General features: G+C 49.5%; 2 protein-coding genes across 11 annotated transcripts in view; one reads left to right on the top strand and one right to left on the bottom strand.

The window, feature by feature from the left end:
* The window catches only part of CELF3 (CUGBP Elav-like family member 3), a 73,289-nt gene extending 65,658 nt beyond the window's left edge, over positions 1-7,631 (top strand). For 3 of the 7 annotated variants that reach the window (XM_053277400.1, XM_053277405.1, XM_053277406.1), the window contains one exon: positions 4,276-7,630. The gene's annotated coding sequence lies outside the window, so the exon portion shown is untranslated. Of the gene's footprint in view, positions 1-4,275 lie in introns of all 7 variants that reach the window. The other 4 variants (XM_053277401.1, XM_053277404.1, XM_053277403.1 and 1 more) reach the window with 2 other exon arrangements.
* A 386-nt stretch (positions 7,632-8,017) lies between these two features.
* LOC128336996 (neuronal acetylcholine receptor subunit alpha-7-like) overlaps positions 8,018-21,559 on the bottom strand; it is a 34,289-nt gene continuing 20,747 nt past the window's right edge. For all 4 annotated transcript variants that reach the window (XM_053277397.1, XM_053277399.1, XM_053277398.1 and 1 more), the window contains 8 exons: positions 20,919-20,963; positions 19,870-19,979; positions 17,065-17,144; positions 15,552-15,719; positions 14,623-14,817; positions 13,508-13,594; positions 10,970-11,079; positions 8,018-9,210 (listed from right to left, as the gene is read on the bottom strand). In XM_053277397.1, coding sequence (XP_053133372.1) covers positions 8,701-9,210; positions 10,970-11,079; positions 13,508-13,594; positions 14,623-14,817; positions 15,552-15,719; positions 17,065-17,144; positions 19,870-19,979; positions 20,919-20,963 — 1,305 coding nt within the window. In that variant the 3' untranslated portion in view covers positions 8,018-8,700. The remainder of the gene's footprint in view (positions 9,211-10,969; positions 11,080-13,507; positions 13,595-14,622; positions 14,818-15,551; positions 15,720-17,064; positions 17,145-19,869; positions 19,980-20,918; positions 20,964-21,559) is intronic.

Here is a 21,559-nt window from a genome sequence, read left to right as displayed (position 1 = left end):
CCAGTTAATCTGGATGAATACTAGAGTATCATATACCAGAGAGTGGACTTTGGCCCATCCCCTCAGGCTTCTGATCCATTAGAATCTGGGGAGATTTGAATGGAGCCCCAACAAATCCACTTGCAGCACAAAGGAACGGAACCAATCATTGGAGATGGGGAAAGGGAGCACCTTCATCCTCCTGATTTTGCCAAGAAAACCAGAACCCTTGAAATGCACCCCACCCCTACCCAACAGAGCACAGCCAGACGCTGTTTAACAAACAAGCCTGCCTAGCCTTGACGGAGGCAAAGGAAATGCCCCTAAGCCCCTCTCCTCATGTGGCAAAGGGGTCTGTGCCCACAATCCACCTGCCCCCTCCACTCCTCAGCACACAACAGAGGCCCTCCACCTTCTCCCTACATCCATTTGATTGCGGAACTGCCTGCCTGGTCCACCACCTCCATCACTGCCTCTCCCCGCTCTGCATGGAATCCCCTTCCCCTCCCTCCATCTCACTTTCCCCGGAGCCTGTTGGGTATCACCTCCGCCACCATCCCTCCTGGAGATTCCCGATTGGCTGCTCCCTAGCAACCGTTGCCACCGACAGAATCTCCCATGCTGATGTGTTGCTTGGCCCGTGTGCGCTGTTGTGTAAGCAAGAATCTCAAGCTGCTGCTGCTGAGGGCCTTTTTCTTGTTTTGTTCTTGTCGTCGTCCTTGTCATTGTCGTCGTCGTCGTCGTTGTGGGTTTCTCCTGTGTTTTTGCTTTCTTTTTGTTGTTGGTGTGCGTGCGTGCGTGTGTGTGCGTGGGCGTGTCTGTATTTTCAGTCACTAAAGAAGCATCACGGGGCTGGGGCAAACACCATGTGGAGACCAGACGCCACTGATGATGGACTCCATAAGGTGGTTCCTGGGCGGGGTGGACTTTAAGGGGCTAATTTTTAAAAATGGGGCTTTCCTTTTCTGCTTCCGTCATCATCACTGAAATATTTAAGGTCCCGCCTGACATTTAGTAGATGATGCTGGCAGCACCCGGAGGTTATGAGCTGGGCAAAGAGATCAAGGAGGAAAAGGCCCAGAGAAAAATAGGGATGCACCCCAAGGTCAAAGCAGAGCTCAGTGGCAGCAGTAGGAATTCCCCCACCCCACCCACGCAATTTATAGGGAATTGGGAATTTGTGGCCATTTCCCCTCCCACCTCCTCTCTTCCTGGGACACAGGCCCTATTGATTGGGGTTAAATGCACGAATCGGATTATGTAGTCCTGGGAAATTCTGGTAAGTGCGGCCAGGACATGGCCCATCTTGGGTTCCCCTGCTGCCACCTTGGCTTTCTCTGTTGCCCTTGGGAGAAATGGCGAATACCGCGACTTGAATGAGCCTGTGCCGTTGTGTTGCACTCAGGGGCCCGGCCGGCTGCTGGAATCCTGGGACACGGGTCAAAACGGGCAAGCTTTGCATGCTGGGGAGGTGAAAAGGCCAGGCAGAACTTCCGGACTGCTCTCTGCCCCATTGCCTCACCCTGTAGACCAGCCCCGAACGTGCCGCTCCTCCTGCTGATGGCCCTCCAGTTTTTTGACCTGGACTCAGCCCCCCCTTCCACTCCCTCTGCCACACGCTTGCCGCTGTGCACACCTGCCAGCTCCAAAACATGCAGAGGTCATCGTGGAAGGGGCCATCTCCTTGCTTCTTGGGTGACTTGTTACCATCCAAATCAAGCCGATCTGTATGTTAACCAGCCAAAGGAGAAGCAAGGAGACTGCAAGCCAGTTGGAAACCAGTGCCAAAACCAGTCAAGCAAGGGGGAAAACACGCCTCCAACATGGCACAGAGGCTGGGTTGGTCCTGAAGCAACACAGGAAAATGTGCAATTGAAAACAAAGCGTCTTCTCTTCTCTGTAAAAGGACAGGGGTTAAAATACATTTAAACTACCATCAAAAACATTAAATCATCTGTTGGATAAAGCCAGGCCATTCTGGCTTTATACAATAGATATGCTCAGCCCCACTGGATCGTGATCCTCCATTAGACAAAACGTTTATTAATTTGAATTATAATCCAGTTACTACTACTACAAATATTTATATACCGCTCTTCAACCAAAGTTCTCAATGCGGATTATATCGAAAAATGAATAAGACAGCCTCTGGTCCCTAAAGGGCTCACAATCTGAAAAGAAACATAAGGCAGATACCAGCAACAGCCACTGGAGGGATGCTTTGCTGGGGCTGGATAGGGCTGGCTGCTTACCCCCCTGCTAAATACAAGAGAATCACCACTTTAAAAGGCGTCTTTTTGCTCAGTTAGCAGGGGTGAGGGTGCACCACACAAGAAACAACAAAAACACACAACAGGACTTCTCTTGTTATAACCTAAAGCAGGGGGTTTCAAACACGGGTCCCCAATGATGCTGGACTGACAACTTCCATCATCCCCATTGTGGCTGGGGATAATGGAAGTTGTAGTCCAGCATCATTTGGAGACCCAAGTTTGAGAAGCCTTGGCCTAGGGAGCTCCATCCAGAATATTCCAAGCACACCACAAGAAGAACTACAATCCACTATTGAGAGTGATCCCTATCTAGAAAAGTCTAGTGGGGGGCATGCCATTCTCATCAGACAGACAGTCACCTCATCTGAAGCTCATTCTAAGCAATAAACCCATCCCATCAAATAGTACATGGTACCAGACACTGCAGCAAACCCAGCTGCCAACTGTGCCCACTTTGAAAAGCAAAAAGGATTCTGTATGTGGATGCAGTGGTGCCATCTTCCATATACAGGGCACATGAGGCAGTGTGGTGTAATGGTTAGAGTGTTGGACTAAGACCGGGGAGACCTGAGTTCGAATCCCCACTCAGCCATGAAACTCACTGGGTGACTGGGCCAGTCAAGTCTCTCTCAGCCTCAACTACCTCACAAAGTTGTTGTGAGGAGAAACATAACCACGTACACCACTCTGGGCTCCTTGGAGGAAGAGCGGGATATAAATGTAAAAATATACATGCGCATCAAAAAAAAATGTGTAGCCAGTATCATGCATCAAACACCCATCAGCCATGTAAACAAGATTGTCCCTTAGATAAAGATTGAATGGATGTAGCTCTTATATCAGAAGTAACATCAAGAACCCTGTCAGCTCAAACACTTTACCATTGAGCGTCACAGCATCATGTACCTGACTTATAAATCTACTCTGGAAACCATATAGACTGGGAAATAGCAGGACAAGAATATATTAGAAAATCTGACTGTATTAGACAAGGGATTAGAGACTTTGGTTTTCTTTCACGTTATCTACTTAGCCCCTAACCCTTTAAAAATCTCAGAATGGTTCCAACCTTTGTTCTCAATTGTCTCGTTTGTCCAGTACTAACCCATAAATGAATGATGAAACGGGTTGTCACCCACAAAAGTTCATGCACTGTTAAACCATCTTAGCTTTTCAGTTAGTCTCCAAGTACAACCTGTTTTCTTTACAAGTATGTCATAACATCACAAGGTTAATCAGATATTAGAACATACATGCAGGCCAGCAGTTAGTGGTCTGGATGTTCCCTCGAGTGTTGCCTCTCACCTCTTGTATCTGTTAGACTGTCCACTTTTTAAAAAGACACTATTCCACATACAATTTTTTAAAAGTTACGATGCCGTTCCAAGGATTCATTGGGGGTATTGGTTGTGGCACGGATACTAGCCAATAGGTGTCCATCACAACCAGCTTTCCCCCATTCCTCAAGCTGCGAAATCCAGTGCCCAGTCCAGTAAAGAAAAATATATGTTTACAGAGCAAACCAGTTGTCTGCCCCCACCCTCGAAAAACCCTACATCTCTCTTCACCCCAAGTTTGCAATTCAGCCTTTAAAACAAAGCTTTTGGCTTGGACCAGAATCTCTAACTCCCCAACCAAAGGTCCCATCAGCTCAAGGCAAGGCAGTTGGGCAGGGTCCTTGGAAGCATGAGCAGCCTTTTTGGGACCATGGGAAGTTGGCAGGTGTTGACCCTCTGTTGGTGCTTCGGTCCCAAGCGCAGTTGGCTCAATACGTGCCCATGTCGCCTTCCCACCCAAGTTGGGCGTGGAGCAGGGGCTGGGCTCAAAGCGACTTTTGGGGTGGGTGGGCGGTGCCCAGGATTCCAGCCAAACCAGCCTCCTTTCTCTGCATGTCTTAGGCGCTCAGACAGTTCCCTGTCTCTGTGACCCAGCAGGAAAAGTCCCACTAGAAAGAGAAGGATTTAACTGATGTATGTTCTGGTTTTCCCCCTTTTCTCCCCCCCCTCTCTCCCCCTCTCTTTAGGACTGGAGCTCAACGGAGGAGCAAAGTCCGCTAAATTCTTGTCCCCTGCCCATTCCTACTCCCGAGTTCCCCCTCTTCCTTGGCTCTTCTTCCTCCTCATAGATCACAGAAAGCCGCCTGTTCCCAAAGTCGAGGGACTCCGCTTTCTTTGCCAGCTCTAACCCGAAGGATCTCCAGTTGCGTCCAACCGACTCCTCTTCCGGGGACAGATTCGATCAGATGGGCTTCGCCAGACGTTTCTGCCCCCAGTCCACTTGGATTCTGCCCCTGCCCTCTCTCTCTCTCACACACACACACACACTCACTCAGCCAAGGAGCACTGTGGGGACCAGAGTGCCAAGCACCCAGCCTGCAAAAGGCCTTTTGCAAACAGAAGCTCGCATTTCAAGAAAGGACCCCTCAGGGCTCGGACCAGACAACTTGGGCAGAAGAAAAGGAGAGCCCCAGGACCAACCCAGATAGACACCCAACCGCCTTTCGGGCCCGCAGCATGACCCCTTCCCCTAAGCTGCTCCTGTACACCAGTGGATGATGCAGGGTTCTAGCAAAGTAGCGGATGCTGCCGCAGGGGGGCCACTGGGAGAGTTTTTGGATAAAGTAAAGTAATAATCCACCCCCAGCCAGCCAGCCTCTAAATGGCAGGAGAACCTCGTTCTGGCGGTGGGGTTGCTGGGAAAGAGAGGATTCCAGACTGGCTTGCAGAAGCAGTTGGAGAGAGAATTGGGAAGCTACCTATTATTGTATATCTATTTTTTGCCACAGTCGTCTTCCCAGACAGATCTGCAGCTCTGAGGTAGGCCGTGGCTGAAGGACATGCCCCGCTCTGGCCAAATGAGGTTTGCCAGCTTTTTTCCTGGCAGGGTGTCTGTGCCTTTAATTGCAACATTTCTCCAAACGGGCTGAGGGATGCTTCACTCTTAAAACTCCAGAAGGCGGCTAAGATTAGCTGCCCACAGAGGAGGACGAGCCGAGCCTCCTCCGGGCTCCCCAGGAGTCATTCAGTCGTCTCCGGAGAGCTGCTTGCTTGACTGGCAGGAGGCCAGCGCCGTGACTCCTACAGCGGCACAGAGTCCAAGAGGAGAGAACTCTGCTAACCAAGCTCTGATGCAGATGCAAAGCTCTGGCAGGAAGGAGACCCAGGAGGCCTCCTGCATAAGCAGCTGCTTTGGAATCGCAGGATGTTGCTCACGGCCCATCTGCAGTAATCTCACAGCCCACCAGTCGGAAACGAGGATGCAGCAGGCAACTAACTGCTTGTTCACCAGCACAGAGGTGCTGTAATGAAGATGCATCACTGAATCTTTTCCCGATGTTAAAGGCACAGGTGTCCTGATGGGGGTGTTGGGGGAGAGTTGGCAACCCTGCCATAAACACATTTTGCTTACCACCTAAGTACGCAGGCTACCCGGGTTACAGAGTGTGAGAACTCTTTCACAGCGCCAGAGGACGGCCTGGAGGAACCAGGATAGATAGGAGATCGCTTGGGAACTTCCTATACGATGCCACTTTTTCAAGGAGGAGCTGGATGCAAATCCAACATTATAAATACAAAATTTATGGATTCGACATAACTCTCTCTCACGCCCACACCCCTGCCCCACTGTTTCCTTCCTGGCTGGCCACCGGCTGGCATTTCAACCACAAGATGCCGTGATGGGAGAATTCCACCACGGCCAAGTGGCATTTGAGGACACCACTGGGCCAGTTAAGGCACCTGAGTTGGGTATCCAGCCAGGAAGGACCAGGGTGCAGAGGACACATGCCCCACCTCCAAAGCCTGGCTGGCATCCTTCCTCGAAGCCTATCCCTTCCAAGACGGAAACAAAGACAGAAGGACACATGCACCACCTCCAGGGCTATGTTACGTGGGTCGATAAGAAGCCTACGGGAAGATCTTGGATTGATCCACCTGCTCTCCTGCAGACCAGCCGACTCCGCCATGAAACTCGCAAAGATTTTGCCGTTGAACCTTCTGACATTCCGGAAACTGTTTGAACGTTGACTTGGGTCCATTCCAGCCAGGAGATTTCGGAAGCTTCTCTCTTTCCATTTTGCCCCCTCTCTCTACCCAGAGAGCTCCTTTTCAAACACGCATTCCCTCAGCCCAGGGTCCCTTTGGGGGCTTCCCAAGTGGCAATTTTGAACTCTCTCTCGCCTCATCTTTTCGCAAGGCAGTCCTGACTGAGTCCAAAGACCAGGCACAAAATACACTCCGCATTGCGTTGCTGCTCATCCCCCATCCACCTCAACCATTCTTGATGGGAGGAGTGGGAGAGAAAGATCTGGAGGACAGTCACCCACGGAAATCAAACAGAAGAAGGGGAAATCCAGCTCACATGTCTCAAAGGCAAACATGGTTTGCTAGAACAGAACCAGAACATGCAAGGGGTCTATCTGCTTTGAGCATTTCTACACCCTCAACTCAGTGCTGGAATCCAGAGCTGGGAGTCGGACCTTTATGGTGTTGAGGCAGCCCTTGGGAAATTCAAAATGGACTCAACGCTTGTTTGATTGGAGGGGGAAACAGGACACAGGGGCAACTCAGGGTTAGTACCAAAGCTGGAGCGTTATTACCACAGATGTCCTAAATCCGTACTCTGTAACTAGCGGAAGCCTCCTGAACCCACCCCCAAGAACTGGACGCAATATCCACACCCCAGCCCCATTGGACCTCTCTCAGAGTTGCAGCGAGAGAACGTTTTCCTGACCTGTCTGCTCTCCCTCTCCCCACACACACCCCACCCCACCCCACCCCGTTGGCGTGTGCTCAAGTTACTCCTTTCAACCCAGAGCTGTCCACACAGCCAAAGCCTTGAGTGAATTTCCTGCCCCATTGCAAAGCAAAGTTTTGCTGTCCTCATACTTCTCCTCCATGAGCCCACACCTGGCCCTTTCCCCCTGCATCTCCATAAAGCAATTGTATTTTTTAAAAAGGAGGGGGGGGACATGATTTCTGTCCATGCTCAGAAACCTTTCACACTCACAAACATTCTAAAATCAAGGTGATACAACAAAATGAAAGAGAGGAAGAAATAAGAAATTAAAAATATGTTTACAGTCTCTTGCTGATCCAGTAATTGTAAATAATTCCATTGCGATAAGCTGCAATTAAATTTTAAAAAAGGGTTTTCAATCCATCACCATTTTACCTTTACTGATTTTAGAAGATTTTAAAATCTTGCTTTCTCTTTCTCTCTCTTTCTGTCTCCCTTTTTTCCTTTTATTTTCCCTTCTAGGGTGGGAGGTGGGTTTATTACTTGATCATTTAATTTAGAAGGACAAAAAAGGAAAAGGAAAAAGTTTTAAAAACACACCAGATGAACTTTTAGTGGGGGGCGGGGGGTGGGTTTAAAATGAAGAGTTGGATTATATGTTTCAGACGATATCAACGCTTAAGTTATTGATTATTTATTGCTGTTTACTTTTAATTTAATTTTTTTCTGTCTAAATAAAAGAAATGAAAAGTAAGTGCATACTGTTATATTTGTCACCACTTCTGGATCTACCAGTAGTATGCTGAAGGTCTCCAAAAAGGATAATTGGATACCCAATTTCCTTTCCTTTCCTTCTGGGTAGATGTATACCTGTGTGCGTTAGCAAATCTTCTTACTTTACTGCTGTAGTTTAGACAGTAGCCAGGTTCACCTTTATGATAAAGCTGGCCTTGGATGCCACTCTAGCGAAGGTCCTCCATTTGAATTCCAACACATACTGTCCCCATAAAGAGACATCTACTTAAGAATACAGTACATCTAAGCACTATACATTTGCATTTGCAAAGTGCTTTAGAAACTTTATTGCATTTTGCCCTCACAGCAACCCTGCGAAAGAAAGTATGTTTCGCCCATTTTACAGACCGAGGGAACTGAGGCATTGACCAAGACTGAGGTGGGACTTAAATCCCTGGTCACAATTCAGAGATGGGAGCATTTGAATTTTTCAAGAACTTCCTTCCCTACAACTGGAACCCACACAACTCCCCAACTCCTTTAAACACTTGCAAGGTTCCAGGCGGTTTTGGGAACCCATCGAGTTTGAAAGTGGCTCAAAGTGACATAGGTTGGTGGCAAAAAATAAATAAATAAATTGGAGCGGTGAATTTTCAAGTCTTTGGCAGTGGCATCAAGAGAACCGTCAGAATGGGGGAGAAAAGCGGACCATCCTGCCATCCAGAGTACCGCCTGGGGATTCACGGATCGCATTCACCCTCGACGAAGCCTGTCCCGTTAGGCCTCGCAAGAAGTCTCTAGCAACACCCATCCTGTGACGGGAGCGAGAGGCTATTTTGGAAATGCCCCGCCTCTTGCTGGGGTGGGTGGGAAGCCATTTGGGGGGGAGCCCCATGCTGTTGCTGGAGAGGGGCACCAGAGACGAGGCCTCAGCCCAGCCGGCCTTTGTGCTTCAGGGGAGTCCGCCTCCGGACTGTCACAGGAAATCCTTGGTGATGGCCTCGGCAAAGTTGGGCGCGGCCATGAGGATGCCGATGGAGCAGACAATGTGGACGAGGGCAAAGGTGACCAAGCAGAGCCGGTCGACAACGGCCGCGGCAAACTTCCACTGGCTGCAGGCGGCCTGAGCGGCGTCTCGGCCCCGGAAACATTGAGCCACGTAGCGCAGTTCCTCCAAGATGTGGCCCAGCTCGGGGGTGGCCAGCAGTTCCTCGGGGGTGGAGGCCTGTGGCTCTGGGGACGGGAGGAAGGGGCGCGGCACTTCTGGGGGCTTGCTGGGGAGCGGCCCGGTTGGGGCGGCCATGTAGGCCAGGTTGCCGTTGGCGACCGGAGGGGCCTGCTGGGTCGGCGTGCTGCGGCGGCCTTCACTGTTGTCGGAGCTGCAGCTCAACAGGCTGGGGGCACAGCGTGGCCGCCCCACCGGCTCTTCCCCGGGCTGACGCATGCGCAGCAGCCAGGCGCCCCAACGCAGCACCACCACCTGCACCTGTGTGGACAGGACAAATCAGCCAGTGAGAGTACTTTTTCACACAACGCGTGATCCACTTGTGGAACTCTCTGCCACAGGATGTGGTGACAGCCAACAACCTGGATGGCTTTAAGAGGGGTTTGGATGACTTCATGGAGCAGAGGTCTATCAATGGCTACTAGTCGGAGGGCTGTGGGCCACCACCTGCCTCAAGGGCAGGGTGCCTCTGAGTACCAGTTGCAGGGGAGTAATGGCAGGTGAGAGGGCAGGCCCTCAACTCCTTCCTGTAGGCTCCCAATGGCATCTGGTGGGCCACTGTGCGAAACAGGATGCTGGACTAGATGGGCCTCCTTGGGCCTGATCCAGCAGGGCTGTTCTTAGAGGAGGAGGAGGAGGAGGAGGAGAGCCCATAGGAAAGAGGGAACCATTGACGAGGGAACCAAGAGAGCAGGAGTGGGCAGCAGGGGAAGGAAAGAGGGAGGGACCAGAGGGGAGAGGATCCCGGTACCCGTTTACCAGGGAGGTAATCGAGGCCGGGAGATGTTACTAGTTTCCTAGCACCTTGGCAGGCTGCAAAAAAGATGCAAAACCTTGAGGCATTTAAGAACCCTCTCTCTAAATACAGGGTGGAGAGAAGAATTGGAAATAAGTCTGCGGCCAAGGCTCCCCAGCACATACATATAAAACCGGGGAAAACTCTCTCCATGTGACAGAGGCCATCAGCAGAGACAGTGACCTGTTTCACACTAAATTCTCCCATGCAAATCGCTTCCTTGTGGCAATCACCCTAACACAGAATACAGCCGTAAACCTTCAATCCTAGGCACGCTTACCTGGGAGTGAGTCTGGCAGAATTCAGTGGGGCTGCCTGCTGAGTAAGCATTGCTATAATTCTTTACTTCGGTTGTCCCACCAGCAGCACTTTACAGAGTAATGTAGGCCAGGTCCCTGCCCCGAAGAGCTTACAATCTAAATGTTGGCAGAGGAGCAAAGAATAGAGGGAGGAAAGTGAAAGGGGAGAAGGGAGGCCAGAGCAACAAAAGAGCAAGTGTGAGCAAATACCATCGCATGTATGTGTAGATGTGCATCTTTGTTGCCATTGGGGTTGGCATGGAGGGATGGTGAAAGGCATAAGAACAACAGAAGAGTTCTGCTGAATCAGAACAAGGACCCATTCAGTCCAGTGGCCAGCCAGATGCCTCCAGGAAGCCTGACGTCTAAGGAACAGCAACGAGGACACAAGACAAGCACGCTTCGGGTACAGGGTTCCAGAGTTGCGGGGCCACCACACAAAAGGCCCCGCAAGGACGGCCCCAGGTGAACACGTCTGGAAAAGGGATTCCTGAGAAGGCCTCTACTACCTGCCTAACCACTGAAGGCAGGCCCCCACCCCCTGAGAAGGGCTGTGGGTAGAGATCTTTCCTAATGGGCAGGCTCTTTTAGGATAATGTGTTCTTTTAGAAAACCGCCCTGGTGGGAGGCGGGGAAATTGGGAGCCAACCCAGAGCGAATGTTTGGGCGGTATATAAATGTGACAAATGAATGAATGAATGAATAAGTGTTCCACTTGGGTGTTCTGGGAACTGTTGATTATTGGTGGGACTGTTATCCCGCTCTTCTCCACCAGGTTCAGAGTTCCCTGTCCGCCCTGTTCTCAAATTTCTCAAAGGCTTCGCAAAAGGCAATGAGAGAGGCATGCACAAGAGCGAGCACTTAAGTTTAGCACAATAAGCAGAGCCAGGATTCGAAATGAGAACCGGGAGGCATTCCGACTCACCCATTTTGGCATGCAGCCGCCGTCCGGGTCGTGGTGGTGGTACTGGAGGACAAAGACGGTGGCAACCACCGAGAGGCCCACCATGCCCATGGTGGTGGCAAAGTATTGCCCTGCAAGAGAGACAGGGGCTGAAGAACGGACTGGCCACGCTCTTGCAGGCATCCCTGCTGAGTAATCATCATACTGGGGAACCACAGGCAGAGCAATGTTTTAGATACAGCCATAAGTCCATCGACTTTCTATTTGGGGCTGCCAGAATCTGTTTATTATTATTATTATTATTATTATTATTATTATTATTATTATTAATAATAATAATAATAATAACAACAACAACATTTTTATACTGCCCCATCCAAAGGCTCTGGGCAGGGCACAGCAAGCAAAAAACAAAAACACAATTTAACACAAATAAGCTTTTAGGGAATGAAAAAGTCTTAAAATCCACTGGGTTGCTTCTCTGTACTTGCTCCTAGCCTGTGGAATGGGCTCCTGGCAGATATCCGTAGTTTGGGCTTGTTGTTGGCCTTCAAGAGAGCCCTAAAAGCTGATCTGTCATTTGTGTTAAATTGTGTTTTGGTTTTTTACTTGCTGTGCACTGCCCAGAGCCATTGGATGGGGCAGTATAAAAATGTAATTAATAATAATAAATAACAGATTTTAAGACACTTTCATTCCAAAAGAGTTAAATGCGGGCACAGAGTACTCACTACTTCTTGAAGCAACAACGGGATAGGAAGAACATAGGAAGCTGCCACATACTGAGTCAGACCGTTGGTCTATCTAGTTCAGTATTGTCTACCCAGACTGGTAGCGGGTTCTCCAAGGTTGCAGGCAGGAATCTCTCTCAACCCCATCTTGGAGAAGCTGCCAGGGAGGGAACTTGGAAACCTAGATGCTCTTCCCAGAGTGGCTTCATCCCCTGAGGGGAAGATCTTCCAGTGCCCGCACATCAAGTCTCCCATTCATATGCAACCAGGGCAGACCCTGCTTAGCTAAGGGGACAAGTCATGCTTGCTGCCACAAGACTAGCTCTTCTCTCCTCAATATAATTCCAGTGTGGGGATTTCCCCACAGCCTCTTCTCAAGGACTTTTCCCGAGGTTAGAAATCACAGAAAAGGATAACCTGAAGATACTATGATGTTTGCTAACATTTGATAATAGTATTTGGTTAACTTTAGGAGTGCAGGAAGCTGCCTCCTACCGAGTCAGACCCTTGATCCATCTAGCTCAGCCCTGCCTACACTGACTGGCAGCAGCTTCCCCAAGGTTGCAGGCAGGAGTCTCTCCCAGCCTTATCTTGGAGTTGCTGCCAGAGAGGGAACTTGGGAACTTCTGCGAGCAAAGCAGGTGTTCTAGCAGTGAGCGATGTCTCCATCCCTCTATCAGGGAGCAGGTTTGTTTTAATACTGAACAGTTGTGTGAGCAGGTTCCAAATATAGACTTCTTTTATTAATAAATGGCTCATTGATTATGGTTATAAACAGAAGTATTTAAGGCTATCTTCAGGACTGACAGTTTGATATGCACCTGAGCTTAGAAATCCCTATAATTATGGTATGTAAAACAGATTTATACGTACACAATAATTATTAATAATGTATTATTATTATTATTATTATTATTACATTTATATCTACTACTACATTTATATCATCATCTACTAAATGTCAGGCGGGACCTTATATATTTATATTATTACTACATTTATAGAGCACAGCAATCGGTCACTGTCAAAGGTGCCTGATTTTATGTATTTGATGACATTTTAGACTTTGTTTCTGTTTTTGTTTTCTCTCTTTACTGTGTATATTCTGATGTTTGATCTAAGATCGTAAATAAACAACTACAACTACATTTATATCCCACTCTTCCTCCAAGGAGCCCAGAGCGGAGTACTACATACTTGAGTTTCTCTTTCACAACAACCCTGTGAGGTAGGCTAGGCTGAGAGAGAAGTGACTGGCCCAGAGTCACCCAGCAAGTCTCATGGCTGAAGGGGGATTTGAACTCGGGTCTCCCCGGTCCTAGTCCAGCACTCTAACCACTACACCACGCTGTCTCTCTTATCATCAATAATTATTTTTATTATTAAGAACGTAAGGGCCCTGCTGGATCGGTCCAAGGCCTCTCTCAACCCTGCTTGGTGCTCTTTTGCCCTGAGAGGCCATTCTGATCCAGAATTCAAGAATAAGTTCAGAAAGACGCCTCTCAACAGCTACTCTGCAGCAAGAGCAAGGGATGAGCTGCTTTAGGACCAGCAGTTGTGGGTTCGAATCCCACTCGATTCTCTGCCCGGAAGTCCGCTTCGATTCGGAGCCGCTTCTCCTGGGATGCCAAGCACCGTGGGAAAGTGCCCAACTCACAAGCCATCTTCAGAGCTCTTACTGCTGATTACGCTTCCATGTGATCGCTATAGTCTTTTTTAAATAGATTGGTTATTTTTTGGTAAGCCACTTGGCTGTTTTTAAATGAAAAGCGGGATTCAAATTGAAAAAATACAAGAAGTGAATACCGCCCCCCCCCGGCCCCCGTACCTATGAGGGGGATGGAGTCCGATGTCGCCGGCATCACCTCAGCAACGAGCAGCATGAAAACGGTGAGCGAGAGAAGAACAGTGATGCCTGCGAAGGAAGCAGAGAGAGAGACAGGACAGCATCCCACTAAATTGACAGAGACATTGAAGAAACGGAGCTACAAAGCAGAAGGTCCCGAGTTCGAACCACTCCTCTGCTGTGAGCTGGCCTGCCTTAAGTACTAGGCTGGCTCACTCTTGTCCCAGCCTCCACCCCTGCAACATGGGTAGGAGAGTATTGACTGTTAACAGGGCTGTTGCAGCGTTGACACTATCTGCCAAAGCCCCTTGAACACACCAAAGCACTATACCAGTGACAAGTATTTATAGTGGGGAAGCACTGTGGAAAGTCAGGATGTGGACACTAACCAGAGGCCAGCAAAAGCTGCAAGGCCTGTGGGGCAAAAGAGGGTCAGACTCAGAACTGGGGGGCCTCCCTGGGACATCCTAATCCAAGCTGCCAGTGGGGAGTGAGGCCCCCACGGCTGGAGTTCTCCCCCTAAGGCAGGGGTGGGCAAGTTATTGTGGCAGGGGAAGATGGGAGTTGTCGTTCCACAACAGCTGGAGGGCCACGTTCTCCCCCCCCCTCGCCCTAAAGGGAAGTTATTGGGATGGGGGGTGTAATCCATTCCAAGCTGCTCCCTGCTTTCCTGTTTTATTTCTGTTTCAAAAAGACTAAGTCGCTAGTCCCTCTCACCTGCAGAGAAATAAGGAAAAAAACGTGCATGCAATATTCAACGAAGGCGCTCAACTTGACCCTACCCTAGCGGGAGGAAGGCACAGAGACACCTGATAGGTGTGGTGGTGTTGCTTTTTAACGCTATTGGCATGTTCAGTAAGAGAGCCCACAAAGAAATAAGCTTCCGGGAAACAGATGAGGCCGCTAGCTTTCGTTCTGGTTTCTGCTCGTCGTCTCCCCCCCCGCCACCCCCGGCTCCTCCAATCCCTCCCCTCAGCCCCCAGTTAGCCCCACACCGCAGGCTGCAGGCTTCCTGAGCACCTTCCCTCTATCAGGACCTCACCCCGCGATCAGCTGTGCCCACGGCCAGCCCTGCCCCTCCACCAGGCCAGTGTTACCGAGAGAGATCTTCTCGCCCGAGTCAGCCGGCAAGAGGAAGACCAGGAAAGTCATGGCCGAGAGGAGCAAGCAAGGCACCAGCATGTTGAGGGCGTAGTACAGCGTCCGGCGGCGCATGGTCACGGCAAAGGTGACGTCTAGGTAGGGCTCCCGGCAACACTCGTAGAAGACTTTATTCTGGCTGCCTGGAACACCTGTCGGCAGAGAGGGAGTGCTAGGGGGTGGCCTCATCACTGCACAAAAAAACCACCCTGCCCCAAATTATTATTTATTTCATTTTTATACCGCCCAGCTCCAAAGGCTCTAAGGCAGGCCTGCTCAGCTTCGGCCCTCCTGCAGATGTTGGCCTACAATTCCCATAATCCCTGGCTCTTGGCTGCTGTGGCTGAGAATTATGGGAGTTGTAGTCCAAAAACAGCTGCGGGGGCCTAAGTTGAGCAGGCCTGCTCTAAGGACTCCAAAATGATGAGATAGTGTCAACACGATTTGTGTTCTGCCAACCACAGGGGGTGGGGCTGGGCTCAGTATTGGAGCATCTGTTTTGCACGCAGAAGGTCCCAGGCTGGCAGCATCTCCAGGCCGGGCTGGGAAAGACTCCTGCCTGAAACACTGAAGAGCTGCTGCCAGTCAGAGTAGACAATACAGCGCTAGATGGACAGAGTCTGACTCGGTAGATGGCAGTTTCCTATGGTCATTTTGGGAATGGGGCTGTAAGTTCAGTGGCGGAAGGTCCCAGGTCCAATCCCTGGCAGCATCTCCAGGTAGGACGGGGAGAGCCTCCTGTCTGAAACCTTGGAGAGCCGCTGCCAGGCAGGGTAGGCAGTGCTGAGGGAGATGGACCAAGGGTCTGGCTCAGTACAAGACAGCTTCCTATGTTCTTTCCTATCAGCCTTGACCCAGGGCCTGCTGGCTGGAGGTATCCCCTTACCAACAAGGTCCCACTCGCCATTGGCAATGTAGCCAGATGTATCGGTCTCCAGCATCCGCAGGTCCAGGAGCCAGCCGTCGTAAGTCCAAGAGCCGAATTTGAGGTCACACTTCTGGGTGTCAAAGGGGAACCAGCGGACGTCAATTTGGCACGTGCTCTTCAAGATACCTGGACGGAAATAAGGAAAGAGTTGCTAGATTGGACCAACGGTCCGTCTAGTCCTCCCTATGGTGCCTCGGAGGAATCCACAAGCAAGACATCAAAGCAATAGCCCCACCCATGTCCTTTGCCCCCCTCCCCCCAGCAAGCAGTATTCACAGGTGGAGTGCCTCTGAGCATGGAAGTTCCATTTAGCCATCATGAAAATTGTCACTGATGGGCATTTCTTCCTCCATGAATTTGTCAAGTCACCTTTTAAAGCCAGCAGCTGCTGCCACATCATGTGACAGTGAGTTCTGTGGTAGAAAGCATGACTTGTCCCCTTTGCCAAGCACGGTCCACCTTGGTTTGCATTTAAATGGGAGACTACAGGTGTGAGCACTGAAAAATATTCCCGTAGGGGATGGGGCCACTCTGGGAAGAGCAGAAGGTTCCAAGTTCCCTCCCTGGCATCTCCAAGATGGGGCTGAGAGAGATTCCTGCCTGCAACCTTGGAGAAGCCGCTGCCAGTCAGTGCAGAGAATACTGAGCAAGATGGACCAAGGGTCTGACTCAGTATAAGGCAGCTTCTTCTGTTCCTAGTTCAAGACACCACCATTCCAGCACCATAACTATCCAAGCCACTATTCCTTTACTCTATTCTTACATTTTAATATCCCACTCTTCCTCCAAGGAGCCGAGAGCAGTGTACAGAGTGATGTTTATCCTCTCAACCACCCTGTCAAGTACATAGGGACATAGGAAGCTGCTACAGACTGAGTCAGACCCTTGGTCCATCTAGCTCAGTATTGTCTACACAGGCTGGCAGCGGCTTCTCCAAGGTTACAGGCAGGAATCTCTCTCAGCCCTATCTTGGGCAACGTACTGTATGCTTTGGTAGTTTGTTGGTTCAATAAAAAAATCTTGTCCTATTAAAAAAAAATATCTTGTCCAACCTTGGAGATGCTGACAGGGAGGGAACTTGGAACCTTCTGCTCTTCCCAGAGCAGCTCCATCCCCTGAGGGGGGATATCTTGCAGCGCTCACACTTCAGGTCTCCCATAAGTTTCAAGTTGAGCAGGGATTTGAACTCTGGTTGCATTTGAATGGGAGACTTGATGTGTGAGCACCGTAAGAGATTCCCCTCAGGGGGTGGAGCCACTCTGGGAAGAGCATCAAGGTCCCTAGTTCCCTCCCTGGCAGCATCTCCAAGGAGATAGGGCTGGGGGAGAGACTCCTGCCTGCAACCTTGGAGAAGCCGCTGTCAGTCTGTGAAGACAATACTGACTACTGAGCTAGATAGACCAATGGTCTGACTCGGTATATGGCAGCTTCCTCTGTTCCTCGCAGAGGCCCTGACCCCTTTGAGCCTCACCTGGGGGTAGCCACTGGCAGTAGCCACTCGAGTTGACCAAGACGTGGGTGTGCAGAGTGGAGTCAAACTCTTCGTTTGCACTGGGAAGCAAGAGAGAGAAAGGGGGGTGGGTCGATCGTTAAACCAGCACCATTATCCAGGACAGCTCCCTATGGGAACCAGAGGAGAGAGCAAGGGCAAGTCAAGCTACCTGTTGGTTTAAAACAGGGCTCAACTTCAGCCCTCCTGCAGATGTTGGCCTACAACTCCCATAATTCCTGGTAATGGGCTACTGTGACTTGGGATTATGGGAGCTGTAGTCCAAAAGACACCTGGAGGGCCAGAGTTGAGCAACCTTGGTTTAAAAGAAGAAATTGCTCTCATTTCACCAAAAGAAGCTTCGGTCTGCACAGTTTTCCCTCCAAGAACCGCTTCTCCAAGCAGCTACTGCAGCAAATACTACTACGGATATTTATCGACCGCTCTTCAACCAACATTCTAAGTGGTTTACATCAACAAATAAGTAAGGCATAAAGAAGACGGTTCCCTATCCCCAAAGGGCTCACAATCTACAAAGAAATGTAAGGTAGACACACCTACAACACCCACTGGAGGGATGCTGTGCTGGGGATGGATAGGGCTGGTTGCTCCCCCTGTGCTAAACATAAGAGATGCATCACTTTAAAAGGTCTCTCTTTGCACAGTTAGCAGAAGCATTTATTTTATTTTTATTTGTTTATTTACATTTTATTTCCTGCTCGTCCTCCAAGGAGCCCAGAGCGGTATACTACATACTTGGGTTTCTCCTCACAACAACCCTGTGAAGTAGGCTAGGCTGAGAGAGAAGTGACTGGCCCAGAGTCACCCAGCAAGACTCATGGCTGAAGGGGGATTTGAACTCGGGTCTCCCCGGTCCTAGTCTGGCTACCACTACACTATGCTGGCTCTCTGGGGAGCATTTTTTGTTGGGGAAATGATGCAGGAGGAAAGGACCCACCCCAGTTCTGATTGACCCCCACATACCCTCTTTTTTGTAAAAGAGAGACATCTGCTCTAAAGAACTGGCTTAACACTATTTTTGATTCTTTGCACAGAAAGAATGTTTTTTTGGGGGTCAAAAGACGGCTTAAAAAACCAATCAATAGTTTGGGCTTAACCAGCAGGGCCTTGGTTAGAATTCAAGGCAGTTCAGTTGCAACACCCCTGTTTTGCATGCAGAAGCCTGGCGAGATCTGCGCGAATTCGCGAGTTAATAGCTCCATTCTCTCCCTTGGGTCTGGGCGTGGAGATAATGAAGCAGACGGATAATGGGCAGTGAAGAAGATAATGAACCAGATCGTCAATTTCATTACAGATACATTCACAGCAATGCTCATTTGTGTTTTTTTAGCGTGTTTTCTTTTTCTTTTTTCATTTTAGACAGTCTCGTATTTCCCATCTAATTAGGCCCAGAGTGAAGCTTAGCAGCATAATTGGGTATCAGATCCACTTAAGCAAGGAACGGCCCAGCAGATATCTAACAGGCAGTGGTCAAACCTGTACCAGGAATACCATCCTAAAAAATATTGTGGATTTCCACTCTAGCTTGGAGGATGCTTAGGTCAGACGACAAGTTCACGTCTGAGAATGAGGAGTGGGCCCCTCGCCTTCTCCTCCCCTGCTCCCCGTGTCTTCAGGGAGGAGAGCTGGCCTTGCAAGAGTCAGCATGAATTGTCCCCTTTGCTAAGCAGGGTCTGCCTTGGTCTCCATTTGGATGAGGACTACATGCGAGCACCTGACCTGGTCCCTGCCGGGCTGCTCTTATGAGGAGAGCTGGCCTTGTGGTAGCAAGCATGACTTGTCCCCTTTGCTAAGCAGGGTCCACCCTGGTTGCATGCGAATGGGAGACTACATGCGTGAGCACTGTAAGATATTCCCCTCTGAGAAGAGCGCCTGCCTGCTTGCCTGAAGAAGGTTCCAAGTTCCAGAAAGATTCCTTCCCTGGCAGCATCTCCAAGACAGGGCCAAGAGAGACTCGTGCCTGCAGCCTTGGAGAAGCCGCTGCCAGTCTGTGTAGACAATACTGAGCTAGATGGACCAAGGGTCTGACTCAGTATACGGCAGCTTCCTATGTTCCTATTAGAGGCAGTAGTTAGTTGCCCAAGGAAGATCTGCCAAAAAAAAAAAAAAATGCCCACAGGTCCAGTTCTGGAGCAGACCAAGGCTTCCCTAAGGGTGAACCCCAGCAAAGCCCCTAAGGCTGTCCCCCAATGGGGCAGGGCAGGTCCTAGAACCAGAGAAAAAACACATTTAATGCCCTGGCTCTAGAGGGAAGCTGAGCTTTCCCCCAAGCACTCTGGGAATCAAAGGTCCTTTATCCAAGGCAAGATTTAAGAATGGGGTCTTATGCCGATATTTTGTCCAAGGGGGAGTGGAGGGTGAAGCTCAAGAGGATTAATCTGGGTGTACATCTAAGGAAGGTCCACAACTAACAAAACACAGCTGGGTGGGGGTGGGGGGTGTTTTCCTGGCAATGGACTCCTGAATTTCCCAACAGCCAGACCCATTTTCCTCCAGTCAGCCGGCGACCCTACAGTCCTGTCTCTCTTGCCCGAATCAAGTCAGGCCAAGGAAGGATAGATTCCGGTGATATAGAAACCTGGGATTGTGGAACTGAGGACATGCTGCAGAGCAGCTCCTCCAAGGGTCTGCATAGCTCTCGCTCTCCCGCTGGCATTCAGAGCTTCTTCGCCAAGGACGGTTTGCTTGTCCGCTCCGGGGCCTGCATTAGTGGCTCAGGCCATACACAGGCACCCACAAACCCACCCAGGAAAGACCAGTCCCTACCTGTTGTACAAGAGGATGTCAGGTGTCCAGACCTGGTCGGCCGAGAACCGCAGCGTCTTCACACCGGGATATTCCGTTTCATTCCACCGCAGATAATGATCATACCAATACTGTAGGGCGAGAATGCAAAGTTCATGCAGAGCTGACCCACTCTGGTTTTCTTAGGATGGAAGAGGCAGATTGTCCCACTTCTTTGGAATTCTCTTTCCCGTCAGATTCGTCTAGCCCCCTCTTTCCCAGTCTTTAAATCCTTACTGAAGACGTTTCTTTTCCGCTGGGCATTTGCCCTGTTCATTTCCTTTCCATTATCTATTTTCGTTTGCAATTTTTAATGTCATTTTTGATTGCAATTTTTAATGTTATCTTATTTACATGTCATTGTGCACCACCTTTGGAGTGGGTAGTATATTAAATGATTCAAACAAACAAACAAACAAATATTGTCAACCCAAATCTGAACCCAGACCCAAAACCCAGTTCAGAGGAGTTCTGTGAATGAACCGGAATTGAGCGCAAATCTAGCATATCTTGGCTGCCTTAGACCTGAACCAAGCCCCTAAACAGTAAACGTGTTCACTAGAAGTAGCCTGGAAATCAGGCTCTGAGCTTGCGGCTGAAGGGCTTGTTTCATATTTTTCTGGGTTTTATCTAGGCCTGGATTTTGTTTGTAAAACACCTTTAAAAAATCCGGTTTTCAGAAATGAATCAATCCCCCCACCACAAGTTTAATAGGAATCATTTTATAAAGTTATACCGCAGGGGGGAAAGAGTTTGATTGTCTTCTAAATGTATCTAAATCAGTTCGAGACTAGCTCAGTGTCTAGACCAGTTACTTAACCACTTTCAGTGTTTGTGTCTGAACTAGAACTGAACCAGAGGTTTTTTTTTAAATCTCTCATTGTGGTGCCACAAAGAAGATAGGCCTTGCAAGAGTTCAGCTGCCAAGACCAGAAGCAGAGTTTCTCTGCCAGAGAAACTGACACTATTCATTTCAGCCAACAATACAGATAGAGGTGGATGTTTCTCCCCTTATTCCACCACGGCCTTACCATTTGCAGCCAGACGTTGGTAGTCAGAACCTGGTTCTTTTCATCCTGCAAAGAGAAAAGCAGAAAGGTGAAAGAATCAGAGAGATCGGGGAGAAGCTGGGTGCTTGAGAGAGCAGGTGAGGGCGAAGAGAGCACCTCTACACAATTCCAAAATGCCAACTACAGGAAGGGACAAAGGAGGAAGAGGCACAATTTGGTCATCCAAGTGAAGAACATGAAGACTCAGAGGTGAGTCATTTGCAACATCTCCATCACTGTGGAAATTCTGCTGCTTTAGTGGGATTTATTTTTTGAATCCAAAATGTCCAAAGTGCATCTCTTAAGGAGTTCAGTTCAGTGTTTCGGTAACATGGCAGGTCTTTTCTAGGACTGCAGCCTTTAATTGATTAATCTCTCCAAGAACCGCAGTCGCTTAATTGTCTGAGAGAGCATCTCTGATTAAGGGAGGCACTTATTTTTAAGTTAATTATTTTTAATATAAGGATGTATATGTACTGCAAGTGACAGGCACCACTTGGGAAGAGGCATTCCCCCTCTCTTTCACACAGGAGAGAGAATGCCTCTTCAGTCACCAACAAAGAATTCTCCCATCACTTTCACAGAAGAGGGAAAGCCTCTTCTAACACTACCTGCGAAGGAGC

This window comes from Hemicordylus capensis, chromosome 14, assembly GCF_027244095.1.
Source record: "Hemicordylus capensis ecotype Gifberg chromosome 14, rHemCap1.1.pri, whole genome shotgun sequence".
NCBI classification, from domain to species: Eukaryota; Metazoa; Chordata; class Lepidosauria; order Squamata; family Cordylidae; genus Hemicordylus; species Hemicordylus capensis.
The sequence above is the reverse complement of the archived record's forward strand: the minus strand, read 5'-3'. Positions and strand labels throughout refer to the sequence as shown.